The sequence below is a fragment of the Toxotes jaculatrix genome, chromosome 16 (genome assembly GCF_017976425.1).
Source record: "Toxotes jaculatrix isolate fToxJac2 chromosome 16, fToxJac2.pri, whole genome shotgun sequence".
In the NCBI taxonomy this organism is placed as follows: domain Eukaryota; kingdom Metazoa; phylum Chordata; class Actinopteri; family Toxotidae; genus Toxotes; species Toxotes jaculatrix.
In genome coordinates, this window is record NC_054409.1 from 7731574 (window position 1) to 7759255 (window position 27682).

General features: G+C 38.4%; 1 protein-coding gene across 2 annotated transcripts in view; it reads left to right on the top strand.

Moving 5' to 3' along the window:
- Positions 1-27682, top strand: part of tjp2a (tight junction protein 2a (zona occludens 2)) — a 58864-nt gene that overhangs the window by 2844 nt on the left and 28338 nt on the right. Inside the window, exons 2-12 of one of the 2 annotated variants that reach the window (XM_041058700.1) lie at positions 5442-5571; positions 12142-12195; positions 15324-15448; positions 16033-16135; positions 16764-17556; positions 18098-18201; positions 18492-18645; positions 19917-20028; positions 20548-20678; positions 20766-20850; positions 20942-21092. In XM_041058700.1, coding sequence (XP_040914634.1) covers positions 5566-5571; positions 12142-12195; positions 15324-15448; positions 16033-16135; positions 16764-17556; positions 18098-18201; positions 18492-18645; positions 19917-20028; positions 20548-20678; positions 20766-20850; positions 20942-21092 — 1818 coding nt within the window. In that variant the 5' untranslated portion in view covers positions 5442-5565. Of the gene's footprint in view, positions 1-5441; positions 5572-7822; positions 8102-12141; positions 12196-15323; positions 15449-16032; positions 16136-16763; positions 17557-18097; positions 18202-18491; positions 18646-19916; positions 20029-20547; positions 20679-20765; positions 20851-20941; positions 21093-27682 lie in introns of those variants that run through there. The other variant, XM_041058699.1, reaches the window with a different exon arrangement.

Below are 27682 nucleotides of genomic sequence, written 5' to 3' on the forward strand. Positions count from 1 at the left end.
TACCACATCACTATAGTAATGTGTGCATCCCCCTGATGAATGTAAGTCCAACATTCACTCTCTTTTTAGCTCTGCTTTAGTCTCCAGCAAGTCTCGAGAAAAACATTTAGCTGCTAAATGGACCATTTTTCCAATAACATTATTTTTTTAAATAAAAGAAACAAAATAATGGCCCCTGCAAAACCAGCAAGGTTGAAAAAGACAAAAACAGAAGCGTTATAGATCTATACGTTACTGTATGTGTTTCTTACAGTTTGGTTCATCAAGCACCAGGTTTATGTGTGTGTGTGTGTGTGTGTGTGTGTGTGTGTGTGTGTGTGTGTGTGTGTGTGTGTGTGTGTGTGTGTGTGTGTGTGTGTGTGTGTGTGTGTGGTGTGATATTCCTGTATACCTACACATCCACACTGAATGCATTTTGGGCTGGGTGAGAGTGCTCTGTGAGATTAGTGTAAGGTGTTGGATTATGATAAAACCGCCTGTGAATGTCATGCTGCTGTGTGAATTTTTGCCCAGCTCAGTGGTTTGGTCTCCTCGCTGCTTCCAGCCCAGACAAGGCTCCTGTGACAAAGACGAGACAGGGTGAACTTAAAAACCCCCTCCCCTCCCTTTTCCTCTTCTTCCTTTGTACTGTTGTTACCCAAGGTTTTTTTTTTTTAAAATAGAAGCTTGTTATTTCCCGTGTCTCCCCCGCTGTGCTCCTGGTATTTTCACCCCCCCTCCCCCTCCCCTCCAGCCCCCTCCCTTTGGAGTGCTGAGGGATTTCTGCTGCTCAGTGAAATCTGCAGCAGCTCTCATGGCACGACCCTCCAGAGCCGTAATCCAGACATCCAAGCTGCTGGAATATAAATCCTGTCCAGAGTTTGCATTGGCTGGCAGCTCATCAAGAGGCCGCAGAGATTATTTATTTATTTCTAACCTCTCAGGACATGGCGGCCTGCTGTCAGCTGGTGACTCAGGGATGACACGATACAGACATTTAATCTGCGTGGCAGTGTGACGTGCACGCCGGGGGGTTTGCATCAGCGTAAGAGTGGAGGGCGTACTCCTTGTTCAGGGAAAGTAGTTGTGGATACATAATGAAATTTCATTCATGGCAAAACTAACATGCAAGTACAAAAACAAGTTTAACAGCTATCAGTCTGAAAATCCAGGTTTGAGAGATCAGGATTGACCGGAAGGTGTCATCCTCTCAGACCCTGTCCTCTGCATAACATCAGGATAATTTGTAGTGTATTTTTTTTTATTTTTTTTTTATGTCTTTAAAGCCTGTTGTAAAAATTGCCCTGGTACTGTGCAGAGTCACATTGTGTTGTGGAAAAACTGAGCCAGGTTCAACGTTTTTGGCAGGCCATCACATGTTTTGGCTGGAGCCCTTTGCATCTATACCCCTGCTGTGTTACCTCAGTGACCCTGTTGCAAAGAATTAGCTGGCTGCGGTTTAGATTTTTGTTTATTTGCCCCCATTTTTGTGTTGCTTTGCAATAAATTGAAGTAATATTTAAGAATTGCCGGTCAGCAATTAAAAATGTACTGTCTTTTTATGATACACATCCTGTTCCAAAGCCTGATAGATCTCAGTCCTCTGTGATTTGATGATATGATGTGATTCTCCGTTGTTCTTCAGAACACATCACTGAGCCTCACTGTTAAGCTGGGGGACACGCTCCTCTTGTGTTTGTTTTGAGTCTGGCCCATTTCAGATGAAGTGTACATATAATCGGGACGGGGCTTGTACTCTTGTACGCTTGTGGACCCAAATCTGGAAGCCTAGAGTGGTTACAGCTTAAATTTGTTTAGTAGTAGTTTTGTTATTAATAAACCTCCCTAAGGGGTTAGCCCCGCTGGAGAGGTGTGAGCGCATGTAAGGGTGAAGTAGATGGGTCTCTCTGGGTGTAAATGGTGAGAAGACTAAGCCTGGATGGGGGATTATAGGAGAAGGGGGCGGGGAGTATACATGATCTGTCAGGGCTTAGTACCACAATTATCCCAGCGGCTGCAGCTGTAGCAGCAGCAGCGGTGGTGGTGGCAGAGGCTGTGTTTTCATTAATGTAATATACGGAGATGCTTCAGAATTATGTAAGAGTGACGTGCTGTCATCCCCGCTCGGCCGGCCCACCGCCTGGCAGGAACGTGGCCGTTTGTTTTCCTTTTATCCTCCCTCGCTCAGAAAAGCCAAAAGGACATCTCAGAGTCTGCGGTCTGAGACAGGAATCGTAGTAGTTGCACCACGGGGACCTCGCCGCTCCAGGTGCTGAAGCTGTGGCTCGCATGGAGAAACTGATGCACTGAGGTGGCGAAGGGAAGGGACAAGTTTGTTGTGGAGATGCTGAATCTGCATCTGTTCTTGCACTTTGTAAGAAGATGAGCGATGGAAGTGTAGCAGCAGTCAGAGCAGTGCAGTGTGCGTGACGCTCTCCGTGTTAGAGGAGAATTAGAAGATGAAGTTTAAGAAGTTCATCACAATCATGCAGGCAGCCATGGGGATCGTACCCCTCAACAAAAGGGAGCTCCTGCCACCCGGCAGGAAACTGTGGAGACCCCCGGGGTGAGTTAACTCGCAGTGTGTGTCTGTCATTATCTTTAAGATGTACAGAAGTCTGCTTGTAAATCCTGATGACGTTTCAGAAATATGTTTACCTTTCATTGTCTAGTTCTGGGAAGCAACAGATGAATTTCGGAAGAAGGCAAAAATTATTAAGTGACCTGTAACGCCCTTTTTTAAAGGGTTCACTTGCTAAAAAAAAAATTGACTTCTACTAATATATAGTAAGATGGTTTTCTCACCAACACATTGGTGGTTTATGGTCCTAAAAGCATTGAAAAAGGACATCAACATCAGTGTGTTAGACCTTTGTAAAGAATTTGGACAACACCATATCTTTGAGGCTTCAGTTGTATATTCTGCTGTGGATTGTTTTTCTACAGGTCGAGCTTCCTGAAAGTGACTGCAGTACGTGAAAAGACAAGTCTGATCCATCCATATTTTGATCACATGTTCATATTCCTGGTAGCAGGTGGCTAGTATTATGCTTTTCGTAGTACTCTCAGCCAGGGAAAGTTCTACTTGTCCTGCGATTGGGTGGTGAAATGATAAAGCACTGAAACAGTATAATCTTTTTTTCAAAGCCAGAGTACTTCAGTTACAGTTTAAAGTGCATTTAGTACACACATTAAAGTTTAGTTTGTTTTACTTGAACTTGTTGAACTTGTTTTCACCAATTACTGCACCTTTAGACAAACCAAGTTAGTACCGGCTACAAGGTACTTGACTGATGAACCCTTGCAAGACCTTGCATATCTTTTTTTTTTTTTTAATCAGTCTTTTTAAAATAACACTTGCAAATACACATATAACCTGTTTCAAATAAAGAACTGGAGCTGGAAGCATGTCATCTCATTTATCCATGTATCCCATATTTGTCATTTAGTCTGTTTTTGTAGCAGGTTTTATTTTGTATTAATGTTGAATCTCATATTTTTTTAAATATTGATATACAGTTCATCACAGTACTTTATGGCATGCAAAACAACATATATGATACACAAAACCTTCTTTTCAGACAGTACATAGTAGATACTTGCTTGTTGTTTATACCATACATAACATTGCCACACTCATTTGCATATCGCAGCTTTACTCACCTGTATTGTACATTTTATATGTTGCATACATGTATACTCAGTAGACAGTTGTTAGGTACACCTAGCCAAAACTAATGAAGTCTAATACAGCAGTAAAGCTTCCTGCATGAAGGTTATAATGTTCAGTTACTGTGAAACTGTTTCAGAGAGGTGTTGATTCAACTGTATGGACATTTTGGAAGATGTAGTTTGTGTTGCCATTTAACCGTATTACATTATAAAGAGAGGTGTTTCTGTTATTTAGCCTACGCTCATTGATATAAGTGGGGTGGACAAAATAATAGAAACACCTGTCGTTACAATAAAAAATGTTTCCCCTGCTAACAAGTCAATGCAGCAGTGCCCAGTGGCCACGCCCTGCCACGATCTAAATCTGTCTTTTGTGTTGTGAGTGAAGTGAGTTATGTCTTAGATTACTTCAGTCGTTCCTAAAAGTCTTTGCTTAATATGTAAATAGCAGCAGTTTTAGTCATTCAAGAGACGATCTGCTTTCATGACTCTGGGCACAGTATCACAGCAGTATGTGTGTTGTGTACTATATTCATTCAGTCTATCCGAGTGCATGAGAAATCTCATTTCTGACTCACTGCCATGAATTTGTTTCAGCTTGGCGTAGAATGCCACATGTTCAGACATGTTCGTGATCAGGTCAGAAATATTGCTTTTGAACTGAGACTGCAGATTATAGTATTATAGTTAGTAGTATTTGTGTGAGCGTGGTCTCCTCAGGTGAATCTGGCTTTAGTGAGCCGTACACGGGTGGCTTAGTTCTGGAAAACACGTGGCTTGTTTTACTCACCATTTATAGCCCTGCTTTTTCCCATCTGAGCCTTCAGTCTTTGAAATATTTGGCCTATATTTCCTCGACAATCTTGGTTTTATGTGTCGTTCTGACTGTTGCGCGAGGTGCATGGTTTCTCATCTCACACTGCTTTTTTTAAATATATAAAACATTAGGTAGAGAAAGTCAACAAGGGGTGAAAAATAGTGAGTGAAATTAAATATGACGAGTAAACTAACCCTCTTGTATGAAATCAGTGTACTTTCCCTTTAACCCTGTGAGACCTGAACTATGAAAGAATGGTCAGAAAATTCTAATTTTTCAGATATGAACTCTTTATTTGTCCCTTTGACAAAATGTAAAAAAAAATAATTAAAAAAATAAATTCTAAGTATATTTTATATTTTATACACCGATTTTCTGCTCGATATAACTACTAACTGTAATTATAAAACTGAGTAATACAACGTTTTAAGGACAAACTAACTATTCATTTAAAAAATATTGTAAGTGTTTCAAAGAAATTCTCACCATAAACCATGAAATGATCAACTTTCTTGACCCTGAGAAACACAAATGTGTGCTAGTGCGAGGCAGCCATTTTGAAAGAAAGAAAAAACACATGTCAAAACATTTGGAAAGTGAGGAGTGTCCACCAGGAGTTAGTATACGAGCATAAGAGTTCATCTAAAAGGGTTAAATGCAAAGTTTATGCTTGATGGTGATGCAATGAGTCCCAGAAATGTGGGTATCATATATGATACGTACGGGCTCACAGGGTTAATATTTTCAGAATGTCTCTGCAAATTATTTTCTGTAAGGAGCATCCTTCATTAAAATGACCTGTTTATGAATAATAGTAATCATTTCACTCAGTACATCTCACACTGCTCTCTCTTGGCAAAGATCCTACAGAGTGAACATGATACGTTTTGAATTACCTCGTTGAATTATTGTTCCACTAGTGTGTATTAAAGAGTTGTGAGTTAACAGTGTGTGTTTGTCTGTGTGTGCACAGGGACCAGCCTGGTTCTGACCAGACCAGCACTGACCTGCTCAAGTCCAGCCGCAAGTTCTGCTGGTCCAGAGAAGCCCAGTACTTGTATCTTCGCCGCCTCTCTTCACGCAGCTACTCGGCTATTATGATGGTATGTTGTTTACATGATGCTTAATGTGGGGGGTGCGTTTTCAGAGTGACAGAGTCTGGTTTTGTGCTGACTTTGTCTCCGCACTGTACGTGGGATACTCTTGACCCCTTACTGTGTGTTGCAGTATTTAAGCTCAACGTGTCTACACTCACACTTCACCAGTTTTGAAGAAGTTAATCTGTAGCATTTATTATACTGTAGACTTTTTGGTTTTGAATCCAGTCACATGGAAGCATGAGGCAGCTATATTCATGATATTTGTTGGCATGCATACTGCTTAATGAATTTGTCATTCATCTCTTTCATAGTGAACACACTGTAGGTTGGTCTGTGTGTTGCTGATGTCATTTTAAAACCTCAGATGGATTTAACTGTGGTGATTTTCATTCTGTAACATCACTTGGATGATTGTGTGTGTGTTTCTCCTTTGGTGAGAATTTCATGAATATTAATCTTATGAAACTCTTTCATAATCCCATCATTGGATAAGCTAAAAAATGCATGCATGTTTTTTTTGACTACATCCAAAAATAGTCAGTGAGCTGTAAACAGACGGCTGCTTCTCCCCTGACACGCTGATTATTTGAAGATATGAGGTTTAGTGACTCAGTTTCCCAGACTGTCTTTTCTGGGAGAAACTTCCATGTTTTCTTATTTGAATACAACTATGCTTTAGTGACCCCTCCTGCATTGAGGATAATGATTAACCAGAGAGAAATGGCATGTCCCGGAAGCTTCATTGTTTTAATGACTTGGTCACACAAATTATTCAGGCCAGTGAAGCTGTTTTGCATTAGGACGGCCTATTTTAAGGTCTGTTTCGCATATTTTAGTCACCGTGAAATGTGGTGATTTATTTAACTTGTTCTTAGATTGACCGTAATTGTTCTTAGATTCGTAATTTGTTCTTAGTCTGAAATTGCTTTTCTGAAATTAGAGATATGGATAAAGTTCTGTCCTTCTCACCAGGAGAAAATGTTCTATTATTTGTTTAAATGGTAGATATTGAAAGAAAAAAAAACATTTACTTTGTATTAGGGATTTTGGACATTTTCAGGGCCAGCTGGCATTCTTGTCTGTGATTTGTTTTGTGCTGATAAAATACCAGATTCCAGGACTGGCTTGTATGAATAGAATGGATACCATTACACACACACACACACACACACACACACAGAAACAAACAAACAAAAAAACAATAGGTTATTGTGGGACAGCTGCACATGGTCTTCTAATTTTTCCTGACCTTTGCTTCAGCTGCACATGAGCCCTACATTTTTCACATAGCTGTACAATATATGGCTAACCACATCCATTTGTGTACTTTTTGTCTGGGGCAGAATTCCACTGTTACCATAGAATGGTAATTTTGACAATAGTGTTCTTCCAACTTTGTTCCCCTCTGTGCAAAGGCAGAGGAATGGTTTTCGCCAGCCTGGTGAGTAAGAACTTGACTGACCGGCACAAATCCTTGACCTCTCAGCCCCATTCAACACCTTGGGGATGAACTGGAATGCTCACTGTGAGACAGTCCTCATCACCCAACATCAGTGCTGGACTTCACTAATTCTCTTTGGAGCAAGTCCCTGCAGCTAGGCTCCAACTCTATGGCTGCAAAGTTCAGTTCTCCTCAAACTTTTGGCCATGTTTTATATATTTAACAAAACAAAACCTATAAAGCAATGGTTGTAGAGGTACAAGAAAGGAGAAAAATAAACCATATACTATATACTGTGCCCTCTTAGAGGTTCTGGTGGTTGGTTAGGAGTATAATGTTTAGGTTTCATGTTTTGGAGGCATGTTAGCTGTGTTCTTCAGTTAAGTACAATGCAACTAACATTGCTTTTGCCTTTGGAAAATGCATTTCAAATAAATTATGTCTGCATAGACAGCTACTTTTAAATCGTCTTTTATCTTTCTCAGAATTATAGACAGCAGTATGCCGTATTAAATCTGTTATTGTGCTGTGTGTCTGGGAGCCTCACAGCAGGCTTCCTAAAAATCAATGGGAATTTTGGACTGATCCATCCCAACGGAATTAAAAGTGTAATCCCCCTCCATACAGATATGTGTATATAATGTTGTCAGGTGTTCTTTATTACAGATAACTAAATAGATTGTTTTAAAAATAAACTAGGTTGCGGTTGCATGACATATTTTCTTTACTATGCTGTTATAAATCAGGGCTGCTAAATTAAACTCCCCTCCCCCGTTCTCATTTGGTATAATCTGAGCCTAGATAGGAGTAGTCGGCGCTAATTTTTGCCCTCAAAGTCTACCCTGAGTGTTTTTAGTAAGCAAAGTGCGCCATTTAACGTGAAGAAGACGACCTTTTTACACTTTTTTGACTTAGATTTTTTTTTAAATTTCGTCAGAACTTCGTCCTACATCCGACTGGAAAAATCTAACTCGTCTCAGTTTTTTTTTTTGTAAATCATCAGCACAAGTCCCGGACAGTTCAAAGTGCGTGATGCCAGTAAACGGAGGGGGGCTGCTGTCCCTGAGCAGATATGCCACTCAGTATTTCACCGTAAGTACGAGCATAGTTGATTTCAGATTACTGATAAATAAAAAAAAGTAAAGATAATAGTTGCACTGACATACTCCTTTTACAGTGCTTTGTGTGCAACGTTATACTTTTGAGGAAAACTAGTTATCCATGAAGTTTCCATGAATCCTGTTGCACCTGCTGTTGTATTTGTAAACTAACGGTACATTAACGGAACAAACACGTTCAAAGTTAGTAAACCATGTTTAAAACATAGTTTTCTTCCGGTCACTCCGGCTGATGTATCGACTTTGATCAAAGTTAATTGTTTGGTTTCAGTTACAGTTAACGGTATTTGTCCGGTGATCAAAGCGATTTTGCTTCCTGTTCTTTCTTTTAATTATCCTCTGTACTTTTCTTGAAAGCTTTTAATAACTAACTGCGCTGCGATCTGTAGCGCTTTATAAACTAAAGGCTGCAAATGTCCAAACATATTATAGTGGCTTGATTATTATTATTTAAGTTATTCGTGTACTGAGGTGTTGATGTGTTGTTCTGTTTTTTGTGCCTCACGTTGTATCTCGGCTCTGTCACCAGTAGGGGGCAGACTTATACAACATTTCTCCTACCAGCGGGCTACAGTTCATAGAAACACTGAAACTCTGACTGAACAATGGAGGATTTTTGGGGGGAGTTTTGAGTTTAAAAGACATTTGATTTACAGGTTAAGGACAGACAGTAAATGTCTTCGTAGCCTAGATTTCTAGTTTCACAAGAGCTGGCATTGTTCACAAATATTCTGGAGAAAAGTATTTTTCTTTATTGTACATAGCATGGGAATTTTAGTGACTTTTCCAAAAAAAATTAAGTGTTGTTTTTATAATTCAGCGTCTTATATAGTGCTATACAATTTAAGTACAATTTAATTTTTTTTCTGTACAATCTCACAAAACAGTTTTTTTTGTAAATATATATATATATATATATATTTATCCAGCTGCCTTGTGACTGCTGCTGTTTTTAGTATCTAAAAATATAAAACAGTACCAGCTGTTTTTGATGCAGAGACAAAAACCTGAGTGGTACAGCTGAAACAATTAGTTGAACTATCAATTAGTTGATTGGCAGAAGATTAATTGACAGCGATTTTGGTTGGTCCATTTGTTTTTCAGCACAAATGTGAAACATTCTCTGGTTGCAGTATCTCCTATGTAAGCCTTTGCAGGTTTTCTTTAGTTTTATTGTAAACTGAATATTCTGGGGTTTTGTACTGACAAAACAGGACATTCAAAGATATCACTTTGGTCATTTTTTTTTACACTTTATAGATTAAATGATGAATCAGAAAAATAGTTAATGACTTTTTAAAAAGTATGTGTTAATGGCAGGTCTTCTAAGTACTGAGACCCAAACATCTATCTATTTGGAATAGATATTATAAACATAATACAGAAAAGGAGGGTGGGAGTGAAAAGCAAAACTTTAAATAGACAGGAAAACACATTTGCATAGTGGACAGATGTCTCCTCTCATTCAATAATTCGTATCAAAATTTATCTCCAGCCCTGAGAACCACGTATGCAACCACAGAAAAAGACAACAAATAATGACCAGGATTTTGTATTATATCTGAATTTGAATGCCAACTAAGGAGGCTTTATTCCTAGTTTTAAAATCTACCCACATCTGTGTTCCTGGTCTTTTAAAAGAGTCTACACTGTCTCTAAATAATTTGTTTTCTAAGTCACGTCCTACCAGGATGACCCAGTATTTCAACCCCCCCCTCCCCCCTCCTCATTAGTGGAAATATGGTTGTGTTTTGTTATGTAAGGGCCCAGACTCAGGAGACTACGACTTATCCAGCAGGCCTGCCTGTGAGCAGCCATCACAATCATATCACATTGTACAAGAAGGCAGTCTGATTAAAGCCGGTTTGGCCTTGCCCAAAGCGTTTTCGTCGGCTGCTTCTAATCTTACTTCCATGAGTTAAATGTTTCCTCTATTGACCCTTAGTGGTGTTCTCCTCTGCTGCAGGTTTTTTTTTGGCTTGGGGACAAAGGGATGTCAAAACAAACAAAAATAATAAGCTTCTTTATCAAAAGAACAACTTTCCATCCCAGTTGAGCAAATTCTGTATGTGCTGTTGGTTTTTTATGTCGCTCCCAAATGTAGATTTGTCGCTTTGTCTCTTGTCGCTCTGTGTTGTACGGAGAAAGGTCCTTTCACTTAACAATAATTGTGTGAGAAAAGTCTTTCTCCACTTGCCTAATAAGAGCAATTTAAGATGAAATTCCAGATGGACTTTTCAAATGGCAGAGCCAAAGCAAAAATCCTTTCTGTCCTGTTTTTATTCACCGTGTCCTGTGAGCTCTGTGCAGTGTCTCTGATGCTGTCACGGTCATCTGGTTTTCCCTTGTAGGCCAGAAGATCAAAAAAGTGGGTTATGATGGGTTTCCTGCCAGCCTGAGACGTGCCCCCGTTTCACTAAGCCCGAGCCTGAGATGTCAGCGACTCATAGATTTCTCTTTCCTCTTTAGTTACCAAAAAAACAAACAAACAAAAAAAAACCCCGATCATAGTGAAATCTCAAACATTGTGCTGACAGTGACATGAAGTTGCACTCTGCCCACGTTTGGTGTTGGTTTGTCTTTGCTGATGTGTGAGTCATCTCTAAAACTTTCACGAGCATATGCCATATCTTAACATCTGAGCAGGAATCAAACCCAGAACGTGTGATTTGTCGCTGTGTTTGTGGATGGATGCTCAGGAGTTTAATCACCGTGTGCCTGTGCAGGAGTCGGTGTGTCTGTATGTTTACACTGCAGACGGTGGGATTTGTGCTGAATGTAGGCCAGCAGAATCCCTCTTACGTCAAAGGCAGGCAGGCAGGCAGATGCAGCGAGAGAGCTGCTGGTGGTTGTGCAGCTGTGGCCATGGAGGAGGCTGTGGCGCACATCAGTCTGCCAGTGCACCGCTGGCGGTGAACAGGGAGAGACGCCGATAGGGAAGCATCAGAGAGTGCCTGCAATGAAGACTGTCCTCAGCCTGCACAGGAAATGGGCCCACGCAGTCAAGACCATACGCATCCTGCAGGGACTCGTGAGTGAAATTCTGCTACCATGGCTCAGATTTGATCAGATCTGTGGCTTTGCCAGGCATCTGGACCTGACTGGTTCTGTTATGGATCTGAGTGTTTTTGTTTTGCTTTTTTTTTTTTTTTTATTCCTTTAAATGTTGTCTGTAAAGTTGTCAGGTCGAGTTTTCTTCTAAAATTAGGGATCTGGAATTGCAAAATTATGGTATTTTCAAAGGGTGAAGAGTGACACAAAAGTTTGCCCCAATCAAAACTGACCCGTGGTGCATTTTTAAGAGAGATTGTGATGTGGTCTTTGTTTTTGGATTTTGGAAATCTGCTTTTCACTTGCTCTTAAATGGTGGAATATTTTTTGATAAAAGTTAGTTGGTACTTCATTAGGATTGATTGGCTGATTGGATTAATTGATCCGTCACTTGGCAGGAAACAAGTGCTAATTGTTTGAGTATCTAGAGTTCAAAAACTGAAAAAAATACACTTTTCAGGTTCTGTAATTTAAAGACTCGTTTGTTTTTCTCTGTTTCATGTGATTGTAAGTTTAAGGGAAAAACCAATTTCAAGACACTGGTATTTGGCCCTGGGCTTCTGTTGTTAGTCGTGGTGATTTATCAAAAAAATGTTTGATGATTACTTCGCTGAGTTGTTAGTTTATTGTTTGTTAACTGACCGAAGGTTAACAGATGTGTATCTTACAGTTGATTTTTGTAACCTGTTGGTAGTTTCATTCATTGAACAGTCAGTCAGTTTGTTTTAAAGAAAGCGAGTCGATGTTCAAGTGTGCTCATCGATATTTAATTACCAAGAGTCTGAAGTTTGTTAGTCAAACTTGTTTTTAAACAGAGGCCTGTCATTGTTCCTCTGGGAGCTCCTGGTTGTGTAATGACAGCAAAGGCTAATGAACTGGCTTTGTAGTTACATCACTTAATACATTATTAATCTGTTCAGTGAAACCATACCTACCGTGGTAATCTTTTCTTTGTCTCCACAGAACCCGGTCATGGAGGAGACCGTGTGGGAGCAGTACACTGTGACCCTCCAGAGGGTGAGTCCATCTGCACCGAAACACACCACATCTGCCATATTTACATTAAAGACATAGACCCATGCTGTTATACGCAGAGGTTCACAGGTAGTGCATTTACATGGCTAGTTTCACAGGCTGCAGACAAAAGGGATGAGAACAAAGTGCACCAAGATGAAACACACATTCCCCTGTCTGAATGATCAGCAGTCATGAAAAAAATGAATAGGTGCAGCTTTGGCTCACTGGACCACATGATTTATCCAGAGCCATAGATACTACTGAGGTCACCTATCTCATGTTGTCTCTAATATTTCATGGATGTTGGGTGTTATTACACAATAACACACATGCTACACATGTATTTAAGGCTTTAAACTGATATATTTGTTGGTGAAATATTTTTACATTTTTCTTTTGGCAAAAAACTAATTACATTGAAATAGAGGAGATTAAGTATTCAAAAAGCTGTAAAAACCCACTGTATGCTATTTACTCAGCTCCAAATAGCAGAAAGACAAAGTTAGCAACCAGCTGGTGAACCCAGTGGACACACCAGGGCTCCAACTGAATGTTGCTTTATATTTACTCAATGTTCAGACTGAGCCACTGTTTGCTAACATGTGTGCCATCTTAGTTGTCGAATGTGATAATATGTTAATGTTGATTTTACATTGTCCCCCAATGGACCAAAAAAAGCTCTTCATTCAGGTGTAAATTTTTAAGTATTTTCTTTAGTCAGAAAATTTTGGTGTGAGCTTCTTCAAGGGGAGTCTGGCTTGGAATATTTCTACATTACTGGCTACAGCTTGTATTTTACATGTGGTTCAACTGGTTAATCAGTTAGTCAGTTGACAGAAATTGTGAAAGTTTGTTTTAATCTGCTATTTATTTAGTTAGTTGTTGCATGTTTAGGTTTCAGATGTTAGGATTTTTGGTAGGTTGTTGCAGTTACCTTGTTGTAAAAATGAATGCCACAGTTTAAGTGAGAGGTCATAACCTTAGTTAAAAATTTAGTATCTGGTAATTTGTATATAGGACCTTGTATCATTTGATAATTTTTTTTAGTAATCATACCAAAACAATACGTTTTTCTGTGTCTTATTATTAACATCTTTCTATCAAACCCACTTTTTATTTTACAAAAAATAGCCAAAGGTCTTAAATGTTAGTGAAGCCAGTGCCAGCTTTTGGTAAACAACAGTGTTACTGGTACATTTTAACTGATAGTAGAAATAAACAGTAGCTCCAGCTGTTACAGCTTCTGTAATACTTTAGATATGTTAAATCTGAATATGTCTCATTTGTACCGCATCTCGCCACCAGCCAACTGAACCCGGTTCTAACACTGTTGTTAATGTTAAACACGTGTACGACTGTGTGAGCAGAGCAAACCAGTTGAGCTTAGGTAATCATCCTGATAAGCTCATTGTTTCATGCTGCAGTTCACTGAAGCCAGAAAAGCAGATTTAGAGCAAAAAGGTCCTCTGCTGCAGGCATGTGACCCCCGACTCTCAACCCCACCACAACCAGCTGTTACACACTGCTTTGTAAACATGTCTCTTTAAACATGTCCTCCCTCTGCTGCTGCTGCCTCTGTCCCTTGTTATGTCTCTGAGGACACTGATCTCTCACTTGGTTTAAGGAAAAAGACTTAACATAACATTCATCTGCTCCACAATATAAAACATTGCATATAGCAGACATATTGTCAACAGCTGTTGATGGATACAAGATGAACAGGGAATACGGATGTAACAGATGAATCACAGAGGTCTGAATGTGCTCTCTGAATGAATATGAATCTGTTTAACTAATTTTCAAATGGGTAACACTCAAAGTGTAGGGTTGAATTAACAGTTGAATGTGTTTTGTTTTCATGGTGCAGTCAGGTTACTGAATGCAAAGCAAAACCAAACATGGATCCTTCATGTTTTACATTCAAACACGGGCAGAGATTTGAAAGGCACAGTTTTTGAGATGAGAAGAGTGTTTGTTAACTCGGTCTTTAGTAAAGTCAGATAGGCATTAGTTGCTAAGAGAAGAAATTCAGGATACTGCTGCTGACTGATCGGAAAAATACAGCTAACATCCAACTTTAAAGACACAACCTTTTTTGCGCCATTAAATCCAATCTTCTTTGCCCTAGGGCTGGTAGAAACACTAATGGTACACAGTGGTAGGCTTCCTTGGCTTGACGGTGTCTGCTGTCACATTTAACCCCCTTTTATACCAGTGTGGTGATTTTCCTGGTTTCACCTTAGCTGAAAAACTACGTTACCTCTCTCCTGTTGGGTAGAGAAAATTCTTTGGTCTCTCGGGCTCATAAAACTTTTTCATCAGATGATGTCAAACATGTTTTATTGTCAAACTCAGAACCTGAAAAGTTGACATTTTGGGGACATCTGACGGTAACAATCTGCTTCTCCGTTTTGTTTTGTTTTTGTTTTTTTCAGCCTCTAGAAACAGAAAGACAAAGTAATTAATTTTTAAGGCTATTTTGTCAGAGTGAATGAGGCTGGTTGTGTCTTCCTCCTCTCCCGCGTTCCTTTATTTTGTCTGCGTTTGTCTCTCTGCTCGCACTTTCTCCCTCCCTCTGCCTCCATGGCCATCTGCTAGAAACAGAGGGAAGTGGTGAATATTGTGTGTTTTTTTTTTTTTTTTTTTTTAAGTACAGATGGAAGGGAGGGGATAAAGAGAGGGGGTCATCAAATCTCTGTCTTAATCTCATCTGGGCAAACTGGAGCAGTGGCAGGTAAAATCATTCAGAGCCCAGACACATTCCCAAAGAAGGAATGAGCCTTTAGAAACCAGAGTTATTCATCAGTTAAAATCCCACCTTGAGAAAAGTCTGCAGTAGATGCTAACATGCTCATAAGCACTTGAAACTTGAGAACATTACAAAGCCGAGGATTAGCATCGTTGTTAATCACACACTGTGCACAAAGCTACAGAAGATGGACACAGAGGCTCTGACTCATACGTGACTCCAGTGTACACAGCTGTAATTACAATCAGTGTGAGCGGACACACACCATAGGGATTACAGGACTCACACACACACACACACACACACACACACACAGAAACACACACTGTGACACAGAATAGGCAAACATGACTTACATGTTTAATGTCTTTGTTCTCAGGATCCAAAGATGGGCTTTGGCATCGCAGTGTCAGGGGGGCGGGACAACCCGAATGAGGAGAGTGGCGAGACGTCCATCGTGGTGTCTGACGTCCTGCAAGGAGGACCTGCTGATGGCTTGTTATTGTACGTACTGTTTTGGTCTTAATGTAGTAGTTTTAACATTTAACACCTTTTGTTTTTCCAGATTTATTTGTGTTTATATAACATTTTGTACCAAGTGGAAGCACTTAATCTCATCCCCTTGTAGAGATTTTCTACATTACATTTAAGGAAGTATTTGCAGCTTTAATATCTCTGTATGGATTAGATTATGGGGGACAACAAGAATGTTGAGTGGGACCATTTTATTTATTTTTTATTTTTTTATCAACACTGGATTTAAAGGATTTTGCATCTATATGAGGAGGTACCATTATTTGTCTGGTGTTTAATACACAGGATTTGCCAAAACAGACATTCCTGTCTGGTCAGTTTATCCTTAGTTGTCCAGAACTCACTATTTTACACCAGTACAATATAAATATAATTATATGAACCTATGTGATAGGAGACTGAAACCATTTTGGCCACACTCACCCCTTTAAAAAATCAATCAGTATCATGTTTTTATTTTTGGAATAACGCATTTACATTTATCACCTGAAGAATACCTAAAGCAACTGTCTGAGTTTAGCTTGGTTTTCAAATCTGTGTGTGTTTGTGTTTAGTGAGAATGACCGAGTGATGCAGGTGAACGCCATCCCCATGGAGGGAGCCATCCACTCCTTTGCTGTGCAGACCCTCAGGAAGTGTGGCAAAGTAGCAAAAATAGTAAGTATAACATTGGCTTTGTTTGTCATTTTGTTACTTAGTAAATAATAAAGAGGTGCTGATTTAAGTTACATACCATGTGATTATGATGTTTCTGTTTACTTTTTTTTTTTGTACATTTTCCGCAGAAAAGGTTTTTCCTCTGGGTGGAAAAGTTATTGGTATATCAGTAAAATGCATCACAGCGAGACTTGGGAAATAAATCGTGATGTATGTGAAGCATGTGACTTTAGCATTCAAGAGATGAAAAATTGGACACAAATATCAGATCTGTTTGGAGTGAGGTGAAAAATCAAACCTGTCTCCAACAAGCATAAATGCCGTAATAACATGTTTTCAACATTGTTTAACCATTGTTAACCTGCCACCTGCTCCTAATATTCAGTGGCAGATAGAAAAAAGCACATTAACTAGCATTTTCTTTTGACAGTGTTCTCAAAATTTGGTTGAAATTTGCACTACATTTGGATGGAAACTTGTCTACTTTTTGCTTGGCTTATCAGTCTCTAAACAGTCTACAAACTTTACAGTCTACAGAATAAATTAGGATATATGGATTTGTTTGTTACAGTGACCTCTGACCCTTTTTGTTTTAATAGAAACTTTCTTTGTCTCTGTTTATCTACAGACAGTGAAAAGGCCCAGGAAGGTTCCAGTCAATCTGCTGAACCGTCCCCCGTCACCTGACGACAGAGTCTTCAACAACGACTACAATGATGATTACAACTATGAGCAGGACCGCCGCAGTGTGTACAGCGGTCGGAGCGGCGGCGGGCGGGACCACAGCCTGGATAGGGAGCGAGGCGGTGGAGGCTACATGGATTCTGGCTACCACACACATGAGCGTGACTATGACAGGGACTATGACCGGCGGGAACGTGGCAGAAGCACGGAGAGGGACCTCAGCCCAGACCGGCAGTACAGGAGGGACGGCAGCAGAGGTCGCACTTTAGACAGAGAGCGCAGCCCGGATCGCCGCTACAGGAGCGACAACATGCTGGACCGTGACTACAGCCCGGACAGAAGGTACCGCAGCGAGCGAGCACTGGACCGAGAGCACAGCCCAGATCGCCGCTACCGCAGCGAACGAGCCCTCGACCGGGAGTACAGCCCAGAGAGACGCTACCGCAGTGAACGCACGCTGGACCGCACCAACAGCCCCGACCTGCGCTACAGGCCTGACAGCCACAGCCCCGGACGGGGCCATGGGCGCGACCACAGCTTTGATCGAGGCCGGGAACGCATCCCCAGTGACCCGAGGAAGTACGAGGAACCGATGAAGCGGAGCGGAAGCAGGGATCGCCTGGACCGCTCACCATCCCCTGCCGCCATGCCCATCCCTCTGCCCCGCCCTACCCGGGACCTGGGGCCGCTGGAAAAACCACTGAGTGTGCTGCTGCAGAAGAACCGTCCCAACGAAGGTGAGAAAGAAACAGACCTTGTTACTGATGTTAGGCTGTCAGCCTCCATTCTGATGATGATTATGATTAACAGAACTAGGTGTTGTTTGAACTTTCTCAAACGTCTTTAAACTTTGAAATTTGACTTTTGGAACCAGTCTTTGCATCACGGAAACTCATTCTACATTTACCAATTGAAAGCACCATCACACAGCTACCATTTTGAAATAGGTGATACCAGTAAGAGCTCAACAACAAGCAAAGACTCTCTTTTTAAAGGATGGTGAGTTACATCCTGAGCTAACATATAGCAGCAGATAATGTTGTATGTTGTATAAGCATAGACTTATAAAACTTAAAAGCATAGAATTTGAATATAAGTGAAACGGATTTTAGACACCTTTTCCAAAATATACATGTTGTTTTGAAAATTACCTTAAGAATGTGGAAATGAGACTAGAGTCAGAAATACAAAACATAGGTTGTATAACATGTAACATGCATTTATACAACACCAAATAATATGCTTTGTTTTGTTTTATTTTTTTACCATCCTTTCCAGAGTATGGCCTTCGTCTGGGCAGTCAGCTCTTCATCAAGGAGATGACCAGCACAGGACTTGCCAGCAGAGATGGGAACCTTCAGGAAGGGGACATTATACTGAAGGTAGCGTCAATGTGGTTCTTTTGTAGAGTAGTGAAAAATACTTGATCAATAATAAGAGATTATTTCAAGAAGCTTAAGATGTCTGACCAATAGTCCAAAACTCAAAGATGTTCTATTTACACTGATATAAAATAGAATAAAGCGACAAATCCTGACATTTAAATGCAGCAAATAGTTTGTTTTTCTTGATAAATGACTCGACTCACCAAAATTGTTTTCAGTAAATTTCCATCATTTTTTTACTTGCTGAGCCTCTGACCATCTCCTTACCTGCTCTGTCTCTCTGTCAGATTAACGGTACGGTGACCGAAAACCTGTCTCTCAGCGACGCGGGGAAGCTGATTGAGAAATCCCGCGGGAAGCTGCAGCTGGTGGTGCAGAGAGACAAACGGCAGGTGCTGATCCGAGTCCCCCCGATGGTCGACAGTGACTCGGAGCTCGATGGTGAGAGACAATCGAAACTGAAAAGCAGCAGGTCCTATCCAGTGTAAAGGCAAACCTGGCTAGTGGCCATCATCCTCACATACTGTGTACACCCACTGCATATGAACTTCATATTAATCAAACTGTGGAAATGTTGTTGCTGTTGCTGTCTGTATTTGTCCATCAAAACTGTTTTCCCTTCATAAATAAAGGTTTTACTCACACATCAGTTTTTAGTTTTATTTAAACATTATTTAATGTGTGCAAATATTTTACAAAGCAGGAAAAAGCACAGAGCTAAGCAATGATTCACCAGACAATCACTTTTTTTTTATTCCTCCACCGTCATGATCACTCATTCTTTTATACCTGTTTTTAATGTCACATGACTAGATGGTGTGCTGTGATTGGTCGGAACCAATCTAGATAAGTGGTGTGAGTGGATTGTTCACTGACCAAATGTTTGCAGGGAGGGGGGTAATAGCCGGAAGAATTGTGACCCATTTTGTCTGGTTTTGGGACTGTGTGTGTGTGTGTGTGTGTGTGTGTGTGTGTGTGTGTGTGAGAGAGAGAGAGAGAGAGAGAGTGTGTGTGTGTGTGTGTGTCTGTATGTGTGAAAGTGCCCACTTGCCTTTGGCTGGGTGATCTAATCCCCCATCATAATCCTGCTATTGGATATGACAGAATTTCATTATGTTAAGGTTTGCACTGCAGCAGCCGTCTGTTTTCTGCCGTCCAAGATCCCTCTCTGTAAAGATCTCTGAGAACAATCAGGACTGACTGTGTGTGTGTGTGAGGATTTTCAGCTCTGTCAAATCACCTGAAGTGCATCTCCTCCATTTGTCTCTGTAATGGTGTGGCAATGCTTCATCACTCCTGTCATGCTACAGTGCATAGGAATGCAACCAAGCCTTTTTATTTTCCTAAGTGTCAAAGCTGAAGCTGAACCTGTTGAGTTTTAGTGTTCTTTGTAAACGATCACGTTCCTTGGAGCTGGTAATGTATATAATTAGGGGCATACTCAAATGTGAGTAGTGATCTGACCTTCATCTGTCTGACACTTGTGAGTTTTTCTGCTTTCATGACCTGTGGGCAGCTTGAAAAGCCACATTATGTAATTAAAAAAAAAAATACAAGCACATGAAGGAGAAATTAGGCATTTTTCTCTTCCACATATTTTTTTTAGTCTTTATTACCTGAACCTGAAGATCTAACACGACCAATAGATCCCCACAGACACTTCTATTTTATTGGTTCAGAACAGTTACGATATTGTTGTTGTTGTGTTGCAGATATCTCAGAGATCGAGTCCTACCGCTCCTACTCGCCACAGGATGACAGGCGGGGCCACCACTCAGACCTGTCCTCCCACTCCTCCAATGAGAGGCTCAAAGAGAAGCCCAGGTAAGCTTTGGTTAAATGTTCAGTCAACTGAGCTTAACTGCTTGACTTTGATCTTATGACTTTGTGGTAATTTTGTAAACTGAAGATCATAGTATGTTGATTTTGTTTTGCTTAACTTTCAGCATTATCTTTAGATCATGAACGCCACAACAGACATGAGTCCAGCTTTAGTGAGATGTCCCCAGTGATTTTATTATGTGCATATTGTTAAATACAGCAGAAAAAAAATCAGGATAATGCAGGATTATGCTGATTTATGCTGCATGAAGCTTAGCCAGTCCATCATATCAAATTAAATCAGAAGAATTCCTGTGATGATAATTATGCATTTTTTTCCCTAAACTTGAATTTACAAATGACGCAGACTTGCTCTCTAGTGATTGGGGCTGGGGTTTGAGGATATGGGCAGTGTTGAGGGATGACATGCAGCAAAGGTCCCCAGCTGAACTGACATTGGTCTCCTGGATGTTCCATTAGAAATGAGACATATTCTGATACTTGTATTTGTGATACTACCAGAGAGGACCCGCCCAGCAGGCTGGCAAAGATGGGCGCCATGCCAACACCATTCAGAGGTCCTGACCGAGCCATAGAGGACACACCTCCTTTGCAGGCAGAGAGGGAGGAGTCACCACCAGACACACCACCAGGTAAACGCATTTCTCGTTCTGAATAAATAAAGCTTCAGAAATACACCAGTTGAAACAGTAATGTTAGTTTCTGTTCTGTTTCTGTAGTACCACCAGTCACTGCAGCCTCAAAGGTTCATGCTCCTCCTAAGGTGCCACTAAAGCCAAGCATAGAGGACCAGGAAGTATATGGGTCAGTACATACTCACCCACTAAAATTTTATATTCTTTCCTTTTTTCCTTATTCTGTGACTGCATGATGAAATCTCACTTTTATCGTTCAGACCAAACACAGTGATGGTGCGTTTCCAGAAAGGTGACAGCGTGGGTCTGAGGCTGGCAGGAGGAAATGATGTTGGCATCTTCATCGCCGGTGTTCAGGAAGACAGCGCGGCCGAGCAGGAGGGTCTCCGCACAGGAGATCAGATTGTGAAGGTGAGGCTTCTTTAATCTCACATTCAAAACGTGCATGTGAAATATTTAGGGCCCGAGCACGAAACTCGTGCGAGGCCCTATTGGTATGATTCTTCTTCTTCTTATTATTATTATTATTATTTTGCCGCTTTGCGGTCAATTTTGACCCCCTCAACATGTCCAAAAAGTCACCAAATTTTGCTCAAAATTGTCTGACAAAAATTTTCGTTTGACACTGTCCGTGTGATCGGGCGTGGCCAAACAGCTCTACAGCGCCCCCTAAAGTGTGAAAATATTCATCATAAGACCTACGGACTTGAAAATCCGTACTCTTCCTCAGGACATCAACTGGACAAGACTCTCCCCACTTTCATTCAGATAGTGGATTGCACCGTTCTTTACCTCACGCATTACTTTTAGCACATTCACACTTTTACAGAGCACGAAATTCGTGCGAAGCCCTGTTGTAACTGAAGGGATTATTATTAGTCCCTTTTTTTATTTTTCTTCGGCCGCTTTTTGAGCGAACATGCTCAAAAAGTCAAAATTGTCCCACGATGAAAATTCTTGTTTGACACTGCCCGTGCGACCGGGTGTGGCCAAACGGCTCTGCAGCGCCCCCTATAGTGGGAAAATATTCACCGTCAGACCCATGGACTTGAAAATCGGTACACAGATATACTATGACGTTTTTTGACACATTTTGAGGCCATACTAAAGTATGACTTTTTTTAGCCGGTTTTGAAGCCTTATTATACTATGACGTTTTTTGGCACATTTTGAGGTCATACTAAAGTATGACTTTTTTTGGCCGATTTTGATGCCTTACTATACTATGACGTTTTTTATGACATTTTGAGGTCATACTAAAGTATGACTTTTTTTGGCCGATTTTGATGCCTTAATATACTATGACGTTTTTCATGACATTTTGAGGTCAAAAAATTTTTTGACTTTTTTTGGCCGATTTTGACGCCTTACTATACTATGACGTTTTTTATGACATTTTGAGGTCAAATTTTTTTTTGACTTTTTTTGGCTGATTTTGATGCCTTACTATACTATGACACTTTGAGGTCGAAAAGAATTTTGACTATTTTTGCCTGAAAAAACGCCTTACTATACTATGACATTTTTTATGAAATTTTGAGGTCGAAAAAAATTTTGACTATTTTTGCCCGAAAAAAAATGCCTTACTATACTATGACGTTTTTTATGACATTTTGAGGTAAAAAAAAATTTTTGACTTTTTTTGCCCAAAAAAAAAAACGCCTTGAGGTCAAAAAAAATGTTTACTTTTTTTGGCCGATTTTGACGCCTTACTATACTATGACGTTTTTTATGACATTTTGAGGTAAAAAAAAATTGTGACTTTTTTTGCCCGAAAAAAACGCCTTATTATACTATGACACTTTGAGGTCGAAAAGAATTTTGACTATTTTTGCCTGAAAAAACGCCTTACTATACTATGACATTTTTTATGAAATTTTCAGGTTGAAAAAATTTTTGACTTTTTTTGGACGATTTTGACGCCTTACTATACTATGACGTTTTTTAAGACATTTTGAGGTCAAAAAAATTTTTGACTTTTTTTGCCCGAAAAAAACGCTTTACTATACTATGACGTTTTTTATGACATTTTGAGGACAAATTTTTTTTTGACTTTTTTTGGCCGATTTTGACGCCTTACTATACTATGACATTTTGAGGCCTAAAAAAATTTTGACTTTTTTTGCCCGAAAAAAACGCCTTACTATACTATGACGTTTTTTATGACATTTTGAGGTCGAAAACATTTTTGAATCTTTTTGGCCGAAAAAAACGCCATACTATACTATGACGTTTTTTATGACATTTTGAGGTCGAAAAAATCTTTGACTTTTTTTGGCCGAAAAAAACGCCATACTATACTATGACGTTTTTTATGACATTTTGAGGTCGAAAAAATTTTTGACTTTTTTTGGCCGAAAAAAACGCCATACTATACTATGACTTTTTTTATGACATTTTGAGGTATAATTTTTTTTTTACTTTTTTTGGCCGATTTTAACGCCTTACTATATAGTATGCCGAAAAAAACGGCATACTATACTATGACTTTTTTTATGACATTTTGAGGTAAAATTTTTTTTTTACTTTTTTTGGCCGATTTTAACGCCTTACTATACTATGACGTTTTTTATGACATTTTGAGGTCGAAAAAAATTTTGACTATTTTTGCCCGAAAAAAACGCCATACTATACTATGACGTTTTTTATGACATTTTGAGGTCGAAAAATTTTTTGACTCTTTTTGGCCGAAAAAAACGCCATACTATACTATGACTTTTTTTATGACATTTTGAGGTCGAAAAAATTTTTGACTTTTTTTGCCCGAAAAATCGCCATACTATACTATGACGTTTTTTATGACTTTTTGGGGTCGAAAAAAATTTTGACTATTTTAGGCCGAAAAAAAACGGTATACTATACTATGACTTTTTTTATGACATTTTGAGGTCGAAAAAAATTTTGACTATTTTTGCCCGAAAAAAACGGCATACTATACTATGACGTTTTTTATGACATTTTGAGGTCGAAAAAATTTTTGACTCTTTTTGGCCGAAAAAAACGCCATACTATACTATGATGTTTTTTATGACATTTTGAGGTCGAAAAAATTTTTGACTCTTTTTGGCCGAAAAAAACGCCATACTATACTATGATGTTTTTTATGACATTTTGAGGTCGAAAAAATTTTTGACTCTTTTTGACCGAAAAAAACGCCATACTATACTATGACGTTTTTTATGACATTTTGAGGTCAAAAAAAATTTTGACTTACTTTGGCTGATTTTGACGTCTTACTATACTATGACGTTTTTTATGACATTTTGAGGTTGAAAAAAATTTTGATTTTTGCCCGAAAAAAACGCCACACTATACTATGACGTTTTTTATGACTTTTTGAGGTCGAAAAAAATTTTGACTTTTTTTGCCCGAAAAATCGCCATACTATACTATGACGTTTTTTATGACATTTTGAGGTGGAAAAAAATTTTGACTATTTTTGCCCGAAAAAAAACGCCATACTATACTATGACGTTTTTTATGACATTTTGAGGTCGAAAAATTTTTTGACTCTTTTTGGCCGAAAAAAACGCCATACTATACTATGATGTTTTTTATGACATTTTGAGGTCGAAAAAATTTTTGACTCTTTTTGGCGGGAAAAAACGCCATACTATACTATTACGTTTTTTATGACATTTTGAGGTCTAAAAAATCTTTGACTTTTTTTGGCCGAAAAAAACGCCTTACTATACTATGACGTTTTTTATGACATTTTGAGGTCGAAAAAAAATTTTTTGACTTTTTTTCCCCGAAAAAAACGCCATACTATACTATGACGTTTCTTATGACATTTTGAGGTCGAAAACAATTTTGACTCTTTTTGCCCAAAAAAAACGCCATACTATACTATGACTTTTTTTATGACATTTTGAGTTCAAAAAAATTTTTGACTCTTTTTGGCGGAAAAAAACGCCATACTATACTATGACGTTTTTTATGACATTTTGAGGTCTAAAAAATCTTTGACTTTTTTTGGCCGAAAAAAACGCCTTACTATACTATGACGTTTTTTATGACATTTTGAGGTCGAAAAAAATTTTGACTCTTTTTGCCCGAAAAAAAACGGCATACTAAACTATGACTTTTTTTATGACATTTTGAGGTCGAAAAAATTTTTGACTATTTTTGCCCGAAAAATACGCATTACTATACTATGACGTTTTTTTATGACATTTTGGGGTCAAAAAAAAAATTTGAATTTTTTTGGCCGAAAAAAACGCCATACAATACTATGACGTTTTTTATGACCTTTTGAGGTCGAAAAAATTTTTGACTCTTTTTGGCCGAAAAAAACGCCATACTATACTATGACGTTTTTTATGACATTTTGAGGTCGAAAAAATTTTTGAATCTTTTTGGCCGAATAAAACGCCATACTATACTATGACTTTTTTTATGACATTTTGAGGTCGAAAAAATTTTTGACTATTTTTGGCCGAAAAAAACGCCATACTATACTATGACTTTTTTTATGACATTTTGAGTTCGAAAAAATTTTTGACTATTTTTGCCCGAAAAAAACGCCATACTATACAATGACGTTTTTTATGACATTTTGAGGTCTAAAAATTTTTGACTTTTTTTGGCCGAAAAAAACGCCATACTATACTATGACGTTTTTTATGACATTTTGAGGTCGAAAATTTTTTTGACTTTTTTTCCCCGAAAAAAACGCCATACTATACTATGACGTTTTTTATGACATTTTGAGGTCAAAAATTTTTTTGACTTACTTTGGCTGATTTTGACGTCTTACTATACTATGACGTTTTTTATGACATTTTGAGGTCGAAAAAAATTTTGACTATTTTTGCCCGAAAAAAACGCCATACTATACTATGACGTTTTTTATGACATTTTGAGGTCGAAAAAAATTTTGACTATTTTTGCCCGAAAAAAACGCTATACTGTACTATGACGTTTTTTATGACATTTTGAGGTCGAAAAAATTTTTGACTCTTTTTGGCCGAAAAAAACGCCATACTATACTATGATGTTTTTTATGACATTTTGAGGTCGAAAAAATTTTTGACTCTTTTTGGCCGAAAAAAACGCCATACTATACTATGACGTTTTTTATGACATTTTGAGGTCAAAAAAAATTTTGACTTACTTTGGCTGATTTTGACGTCTTACTATACTATGACGTTTTTTATGACATTTTGAGGTTGAAAAAAATTTTGATTTTTGCCCGAAAAAAACGCCACACTATACTATGACGTTTTTTATGACTTTTTGAGGTCGAAAAAAATTTTGACTTTTTTTGCCCGAAAAATCGCCATACTATACTATGACGTTTTTTATGACATTTTGAGGTGGAAAAAAATTTTGACTATTTTTGCCCGAAAAAAAACGGCATACTATACTATGACGTTTTTTATGACATTTTGAGGTCGAAAAATTTTTTGACTCTTTTTGGCCGAAAAAAACGCCATACTATACTATGATGTTTTTTATGACATTTTGAGGTCGAAAAAATTTTTGACTCTTTTTGGCGGAAAAAAACGCCATACTATACTATTACGTTTTTTATGACATTTGAGTTCGAAAAAATTTTTGACTTTTTTTGGCCGAAAAAAACGCCATACTATACTATGACGTTTTTTATGACATTTTGAGGTCGAAAATTTTTTTGACTTTTTTTCCCCGAAAAAAACGCCATACTATACTATGACGTTTTTTATGACATTTTGAGGTCAAAACATTTTTTGACTTACTTTGGCTGATTTTGACGTCTTACTATACTATGACGTTTTTTATGACATTTTGAGGTCGAAAAAAATTTTGACTATTTTTGCCCGAAAAAAACGCCATACTATACTATGACGTTTTTTATGACATTTTGAGGTCGAAAAAAATTTTGACTCTTTTTGCCCGAAAAAAAACGGCATACTAAACTATGACTTTTTTTATGACATTTTGAGGTCGAAAAAATTTTTGACTATTTTTGCCCGAAAAATACGCATTACTATACTATGACGTTTTTTTATGACATTTTGGGGTCAAAAAAAAAATTTGAATTTTTTTGGCCGAAAAAAACGCCATACAATACTATGACGTTTTTTATGACCTTTTGAGGTCGAAAAAATTTTTGACTCTTTTTGGCCGAAAAAAACGCCATACTATACTATGACGTTTTTTATGACATTTTGAGGTCGAAAAAATTTTTGAATCTTTTTGGCCGAATAAAACGCCATACTATACTATGACTTTTTTTATGACATTTTGAGGTCGAAAAAATTTTTGACTATTTTTGGCCGAAAAAAACGCCATACTATACTATGACTTTTTTTATGACATTTTGAGTTCGAAAAAATTTTTGACTATTTTTGCCCGAAAAAAACGCCATACTATACAATGACGTTTTTTATGACATTTTGAGGTCTAAAAATTTTTGACTTTTTTTGGCCGAAAAAAACGCCATACTATACTATGACGTTTTTTATGACATTTTGAGGTCGAAAATTTTTTTGACTTTTTTTCCCCGAAAAAAACGCCATACTATACTATGACGTTTTTTATGACATTTTGAGGTCAAAAAAATTTTTGACTTACTTTGGCTGATTTTGACGTCTTACTATACTATGACGTTTTTTATGACATTTTGAGGTCGAAAAAAATTTTGACTATTTTTGCCCGAAAAAAACGCCATACTATACTATGACGTTTTTTATGACATTTTGAGGTCGAAAAAAATTTTGACTATTTTTGCCCGAAAAAAACGCTATACTGTACTATGACGTTTTTTATGACATTTTGAGGTCAAAAAAAAATTTGACTTTTTTTGGCCGAAAAAAACGCCCTACTATACTATGACGTTTTTTATGACATTTTGAGGTCGAAAAAAATTTTGACTCTTTTTGCCCGAAAAAAACGGCATACTATACTATGACGTTTTTTTATGACATTTTGGGGTCAAAAAAAAAATTTGAATTTTTTTGGCCAAAAAAACGCCATACAATACTATGACCTTTTTTATGACATTTTGAGGTCGAAAA